This window comes from Pinus tabuliformis, chromosome Q (assembly GCF_031772625.1).
Source record: "Pinus tabuliformis cultivar Carrire ecotype Pingquan chromosome Q, CPIR1, whole genome shotgun sequence".
Classification (NCBI taxonomy): domain Eukaryota; kingdom Viridiplantae; phylum Streptophyta; class Pinopsida; order Pinales; family Pinaceae; genus Pinus; species Pinus tabuliformis.
Genome location: NC_142296.1, coordinates 799,800,436 through 799,808,491, shown reverse-complemented (window position 1 = coordinate 799,808,491; position 8,056 = coordinate 799,800,436). Strand labels below are relative to the sequence as shown.

Here is an 8,056-nt window from a genome sequence, read left to right as displayed (position 1 = left end):
TTACCTTATAGCTTTAATTCTATGGACACAATAAATACTAGCCAAAATCAATTAACAACCTAGTAAAAAAGTCCTAGAAAGTCAATATAAGCTTGTGTCATCATTTATAGTTATCTAAAATGTCATAACTTAATAATAATATTTGTTAGCTTTTAATTCTTAGTAACACATAAAATATTATCCCATTTATTAATTTAAATTCTATCAAAAATAAATTCAAAAGACTTATATATAACAAAAGAAATGCATACAAAAATGTACTTAATGTAATGTTACACTAATAATGGTTATTATGATTTTATCAAGCAAATATAAAAATTATTTTATAATATAGTAAAGTTAGCATGCAATTATAATAATAAATAAAATAAATAATAATTATAATAATAAATAAAAAAAGTTGAGAAAAAAATTATTACTTGAGTAATAAAATAATCATAATATATAAAACTAATAATTTAAATTAAAAACATAGATTTATATTCATCTTTTTTTTATAAAAAAATGATATTAATTAAATTAATAGTTTTATATATTAATATAATATTTTTTTTATTAATAATCATTTTTAAATAAAAAATAAAAAATTTTTTTAAACTCTATTTTAAATGGAAGAAAAGTGATAGATTTTTATATGGTATAAAAGTTTTTAGGAATATAAAAGTGTGATATTAGAATTTAGAAATAACAATGAAAATGATATCTATATATTATTTATTTATTAATATAATTTTAAATCACATTTTAGGTATTATTTACTTATTAATATTATTTTAAATTATTATATTATTTAATTAAATATCTTTTAATAATAGATTGTATACGAGTAATAGATTGTGTTACAATGATTTTTTGCAGCGCAACAACAAATGAAACTTTTTCAAATGGTTAAATCAATGGTGGTTTTGCAAAGTTATAAAGGTGTTGTTTTGTGACGACTGAATTCAATTGTTACCTTGTTGCATTGTGAAAGAACTAGCAACTGAATTTAATTGTTACATTGTTGCATTGCGAAAGAACTTGTGAAACAATGTGACCTTGTTTCATTGAGAAAGAACTACTGAAACACTGTGACCGCCAATTAATAGTTTACAATGATAGAATGCTTATCAAGAAATATTGTAATGATGTGGGCACGAAAGATCGTAATGATGTGGGCATTGTTCTTGTTTTTGTCATTTCAATGTCTACACTGGCAGAATCGGAATCTGAGGCAGTTCAACTCCGAGTTCGATCAAAAGAAGCAAAGAGAATCGTATACGAGTACCCTTTCCTCCAAATCAATGGATTTGAACGACAACATATTATTTGTTAGTTAGTCCACCTTGGGCCTCACCGCATCTGTTCATTTTCGCCAACGGAAATTGATTATGTTCAACCATGTCAACGACCGCGTGGTGTGGCATTACTGGGACATGCCCCCTACTCCAGCAACTACGTCAAGACCTCTGCCTCCATGGTGATCTTCTATTCTTTAATAATATTTATCTTTAATTCTATGGACACAATAAATATTAGCCCAAAACTCAATTACAACCTAGTAAATAATTCACAGAAAATCAATACTCACACTTGTGGTCATCATTTAAGTTATAGGTTTAATTCTATGGACAGTATAAATACTAGCCCAAAACTCAATTACAACCTAGTTAAAAAATTCCTAGAAAGTCAATATACTTTGTGGTCATCATTTAAGTTATCTCTAATGTGATAACGTAATAATAATATTTAGCTTTAATTCTACGTACACCATAAATATTATCTCATTTATAATTTTAAAATTTATCAAAAAATTAATTCAAAAGAGTTATATATAAGTGAAAAGAAATGTGTACATAAATTTACTTAATGCAATGTTACACAAGTAATAGTTATTATGTTTTTATCAAACAAATTAAAAAATACTTTATAGTATAGTAGAGTAAGTATGCAATTTAGTAATAAAGAAAATAAATAATAAATGTTAAAATTAAGAGAAAAGTTATTAATTGATTAATAAAATAATTATAATAATATGTAATTAATAATTAATAGCTAAAATACAAATTGATATTGATTTTTTAATAAAACAATTGATATTTCTTTTAATTAATAGTCATTTTAAAATAAAAAATAAATAAATTGTTTTAAACTCTATTTTAAATGGGAGAAAAGCCATAGATTTTTATATAGTTATAAAAGTTTTTATGAATATAAATGTGTGATATTAGAATTCAATTGTTACCTTTTGGCAAAGTTATAAAGGCGATGTCTCATGACTACTGAATTCAATTGTAACCTTTTGTCAAAGTTATAAATGCAATGTCTCATGTCGACTGAATTCAATTGTTACCTTGTTGCATTGCTAAAGAACTAGTTTTTTAAATGCAATGTCTCATGTCGACTGAATTCAATTGTTACCTTGTTGCATTGCTAAAGAACTAGTGTGACCTTGTTGCGCTGAGAAAGAAATAGTGAAACAGTGTGATGGGTTTAATAGTTTAAAATGATAGAATGTTTATCAAGGAAAATTGTATGATGTGGACACTAAAGATTGTAATAATGTAGGCACTAAAGATTGCAATGATACAATTATAGTAATAAATAAAATAAATAATAAATGTTAAAATTAAGAGAAAAGTTATTAATTGATTAATAAAATAATTATAATAATATATAATTAATAATTAAAATACAATATTGATTTTTTTTTTTAAAATTGATATATATTTTAATTAATAATTTTATATATGAATATAATATCTTTAATTAATAATTATTTTAAAATAAAAAATAAAAAAAAATTGTTTTAAAGGTAAAAAGTGATAGATTTTTATATAGTTCTAAAACCTGTGATATTTATGAATATAGACCTGTGATATTAAGATTTACCAATAACAAATATATATATATATATATATATATATATATATATATTATTTAGTAATATCATTATATAAAAGTGAACAATAGGTTCTTTGCAGCAGCGCAAGGGGTAAATTGAAACTTGTTCAAATCAACGGTAATGTTTTTTTTGCGGCAGCGCAACGGCAAATTGAAACTTGTTCAAATCAACCGTACGTAGTTTGGCAAAGTTATAAAGGCGATGTCATGACGACTGAGTTCAATTGTTATGTTATTGCACTGAGTTCAATTGTTACGTTATTGCATTGAGAAAGAATTAGCGAACACTGTGACAGAAAGAATCAGCGAAATATTCTGACTGCTGATTAATATTTTACATATTCTGACTGCTGATTAATATTTTACAATGATAGAACATTTATCAAGAAAGATGTGGGTAATAAAGATTGTAATGATGTGGGCACTGTTCTTGGTTTGCGTCATTTCAGTGTCTGCAGGGCGGAATGTGAAGGCGAAGATGGTAACTCGGGTGTATCAGCTATGCACTTGGCTCTACTACCCAACAATAAGATCATCTTCTTCGATTCGACTGATTTCGGCTCATCCAACTTCCCTTTACCCTTTGGGAAATGCGGGATCGATCAATTTCTGAAGAAAGATTGCTGGAATCGTTCTATCGAATATATGGAATATGATTTCCACACGAACCAGGTCAGCTCCTTTCAACTTCAGACGGAAACATGGTGTTCTTCAGGTGCCATGGCACCTGACGGCTGCCTGATCCAGACCTGTGGATTCAACGAGGGAGATGGGACAGTCAGAGTATTCAGTCCCTCCCATTTCTGTGATTGCACCGAAATTCCAAACAGGCGATGGCACGGCACCCATCACATTCTGCCCGACGGTGAAATCATGGTCGTGGGCGGGCGGGGCAGTTCAACTCCCAGTTCGATCCAAAGAAGCAAAGCCAATCGGTGTACCAGTTCCCTTTCCTCCAGAAATCGATGGATTGGAAGGAGAACAATATTATTTATCCGTTAGTCCACCTTGGGCCTGACGGCAATCTGTTCATTTTCGCCAACGGAAAATCGATTCTGTTCGACCATGTCAACAAGCGCGTGGTGCGCGCATTACCCGGACATGCCCGCCTACTCCAGCAACAGCTACGTCCAGACCTCTGCCTCCTCCGTTCTCCTCCCACTGGATGCAGGAGCTAGTGACGCTGAAGTGCTGATCTGCGGCGCTGGAGCTGCTGAGTTTTCATATAGGGAAGTGATCCGATCGAACTCGACCACCAACACCTGCGGACGTCTGAGATTCACGGATCCTGATCCACATTGGCGGATGGAGAGCATGCCCATGCGCCCCACGGTAATGGTAATGGGGGACATGCTTCTTCTCCCAACTGGCGACGTGTTAATTATGAACGGAGCTTCCAAGGGCTCTGGTTCAGGGGACACCATTCTTTATGGTCTTCTTTACAAGCCATCAAGTCCCGGGCCACTTCGGTTTGAGGTGCTCACTCGCTCCGCCACTCCTAGGCTCTACCGTCCCAGTTGCCATATGCTCCCTGATGGCCGCGTTCTTGTGGGCGGCAATAATCTAGACAAATTTAGGGGCGTGCCGTATTCCACAGACCTCAGTTTGGAGGCGTTTTCTCCCCCCTATCTGGCACCTGAGAACGATGCGCATCGGCCCTTAATCACGTCCTGGCCGTCTGCCATGGGCTATGGCCGTACCTTCACCATGAGATTTTACTTGCAAATCTTGGCGGGTCAACAAAAAGAAGCAATTTCTGTTACAATTCTGGCGCCGTCTAATTTTACTACACACAGTTATTCCATGAGCCAGAGGCTGCTCGGACTGGAGATCATTGAGGTTGTGCAAATTTTTGACGTGATATATGAGACTACTGTTACTGTTCCGCGTAATGCAGCCTTGGCTCCTCCTGGCTTTTATCTTCTGTTCCTTGTGCATGCGGGATTCCTAGCCCTGGGAAATGGATAAAGATTACCTGTGATGAACCTAGGTCTATAGAAAGCATGTCTATTAAAGAACCCATGCCTATGGAAGCTGTGTCTGTGTGTAAGGAAACCTGCATGTCTGACGAAGGTGTGTGTAAAGAAGCAGCTACATCCAACGGCCTTACAACTACGATGGCGCCTGCAGTGGCAGGAATGGCTCTGGGTTTGTGTTTTTGTCTTGTATGGGTCAAACGTATTTGCGAGTATCTTATATCTACGGGGCGTACAAGGATGACGCCTCAGGAGACAGCAGTGGCATTAGCAGCGCCTCTGACTGTTTTATTATTGCTTGATCTGCTCTGCTCTCTACTCTAAATCCAAATCCAAATCCATTGCCGAACGCATAAATCCGTTCGACTGACTCACAGCAGTACACCTCTGAAATAAATGAAATATATCCAGCGGAGCGGCAGCTATGTGTTTGACATTTGGCATGAACCTAATTCAGTGCCAAATAAAATAAGTTCAGTTCAGTTATAGATAGATGCGTTTGAATTTTGCCTGAAAGCAATTTAATGTAGAATAAAACAACATTTATATGCTACTGAAAGCTTCATTATATTCATATTTTTTAATTCAGATTTGGCATTTTTTTTATATTCAATCACACTATCTTCATGCATGATATTAATATTTAAATGGCAGATCCACGTTAACTGATTTATTCAATTATCCGGAATTACAGTCGTTTGATTTCAGATTTGGTATGTGTTTTTAAGGTAACATGTACTATTCAATTACAGTATCTTCTGTGAGAATAATGCAGAAATAGAATTAGTTATGAGTGGTTGAACAGAATTAGTTGTAAGTGGTTGAACAGAATTAGTTGTGAGTGGTTAGGAATTAGTTGCACATATTTCCTATATAAGTGTGATGTAATTGAGCAAATAAATGAATGAAGTTGTGTGTCTTTGTTATAGTTTGTGTTGTATTTGTTTTAATATGGTATCGGAGCTCTCTTTTGTCTGCGCCTCTCTCCTCTTCGTGGGCAGTAAGTGACTCTGCCATTAGAGTGTGCGCAGTAACAGTACCAGCAGCACTGACCAGTAAGGCCACGGCAAGGGGAGCCAGAGAGAGAATCTGCAGAGCGGCATCACCGCTGGAAGGAGACAACGCAGGTGAAACCTCGTCGCCGGGCACTGTGGCAGGCGAAAAAGCAGTCAGCAGGCACCGCATTAGAGCGACGGCCACGGTGAGTCATAACGATCAGACGGCCACGTTTTGCATCCGTCTTCTGCTGTTCACTAACAATAGTTGTGATCCTCTGTTACAAAGTTTCAATTGACAGTTTCAACACTTTAATTCTTTTCTGACCGATAAATACAGAGCAAGTAGTCTTCTAGTCTTTTTCCGCTTACACATGACAGACATACTGCACTATTTTTTCTGAGTGTTCTGGCCCTTTTTCTGAGTGTGAAGTGTATACGCAGAGTTTTAGTTATTAAATTTCTCAGGCAGTGAGGCCTGCGGTATTATTGTTTAAGAAGCTTGTGATTTTTTGTTTGAATTTGGTCATTGGTGGAGAAATGGCTAATCCTCTTGCAGATTTATATTTAAATGAGTCTACAAAACTTGATGGAGAAAATTATGTCAATTGGAAATTTAAGATCATCACAGTACTGGAGGCATACAATCTCTGGCCGATTGTCAAAGGTGACGAGACCAAGCCTCAACCTCCTACTGCCACTCAAGATTGGGAGAAGCGTGAAATGAAAGCAAGGGTGCTGCTACGCATGTCAGTGAAGGACAATATTATTCCTCACATTCGGGACTCTGAAACTTCGAAGGCGACATGGGACACTCTCAAAGGTTTGTATGAGACTACTAATGCAAACCGTATTTTATTTTTAAAAACAAAGCTGCTATCTATCAAAATGGATGCCAATGAAAGCATTAGCAACTTTGTTTCCCGAATTAAAGACTTTAGTGATAAGCTTGGTGATATTGGTGAAAAGGTTTCTAGTACAGACTTGGTAACTGTTACTTTAAAGGGGTTAGTCCCAGACTATAAAGTCTTTATTTCAGCTCTCTCAGCTAGACCAACACCTCCTACATTTGAAGAATTGGCTGGAATTATTCTTCAAGAAGAAGAGCGCATGAAAACTTTTGAACTGGAGTCAAATGGTTCTGATTTGGCTTTGACTGCAAGAGGCAAAAGATCATTCCGAGGGAGACCATGGGACAGGAACAGAGGCCGTTTTCAAGCAAAACAAAAAGGTATGGCACTTCCTGATTCTTATGTTAAAAGGAACATTGAATGTGATTATTGTGGAAAACCTGGACATCTGGCTAAAGATTGCTATAGGAGAAAGAATAATGAATCAAATCAAAGACATCGCAGGCATAATGGAAATTACATAAACAGAGACACCTCAGTGAATGATGGATTTAAAAATCTTAAGTTATTTCTTTCTGATGCTGCATTGTCTGCTGAAACTGATGATGAGAATGCTTGGTTTATAGATTCTGGTGCATCGGCACACATGACTTGTAATAAAGAATGGTATGCTAAATATTATGAGAAATCTGATGGTACACACATTTACCTAGGAGATGATAGGTCACTTAAAGTTCAAGGCTATGGCATAATAAATGTGTACTTACCTAATGGACAAATGCGACAGATTCATAATGTGATGTATGTACCTGCTCTCAAAAAGAATTTGCTATCTGTTTCCACTATCACTGATAATCATTTAAAAGTAGAATTTGGTAAATTGGGGTGTATAGTGAAAGATGTTCAGGACCACTACAGGGTTGTTTCTACAGGTACCAGGGTTGGAGGATTATACAGATTGGATGTGACAGTGAAGCGCCATGTTGCATTGACATCCACAGAGACATCGACAGCAGAATTATGGCATCACAGGTATGGGCACCTAAATTACAATGATTTATCGTTGTTACAAAGGAAATCAATGGTTGAAGGTCTTCCTGTTATGAAGTGTGAACATTTACCATGTGAAGCTTGTGCACTTGGTAAGCAGCATAGAGAAGAGTTTCCTGTTCATACTGAGAAACGAAAGTATGATATACTTGAATTAATACACACTGATGTATGTGGACCTATGCAAACTAGGTCCCTTGGTGGTGCTTCATACTTTGTTATTTTTATTGATGATAGATCTAGATATACCTGGGTCTATTTCATTAGAAGGAAAAGTGACATATTTGAGTATTTTAAAGAG

The 8,056-nt window shown here is 35.2% G+C and overlaps 1 protein-coding gene across 1 annotated transcript; it reads left to right on the top strand.

Moving 5' to 3' along the window:
* The first annotated feature begins 3,948 nt into the window (after window positions 1–3,948).
* On the top strand, window positions 3,949–4,851 carry LOC149221894 (aldehyde oxidase GLOX-like). The gene has a single exon (XM_089387512.1). It carries the CDS (start codon window positions 3,949–3,951, stop codon window positions 4,849–4,851), a length of 903 nt encoding a protein of 300 aa, XP_089243638.1.
* Window positions 4,852–8,056: the final 3,205 nt, after the last annotated feature.

What these genes read in the sequence shown, in the direction of transcription:
- LOC149221894 (XM_089387512.1), top strand. Translation starts at nt 3,949, where the DNA reads ATGTCAACAAGCGCGTGGTGCGCGCATTACCCGGACATGCCCGCCTAC.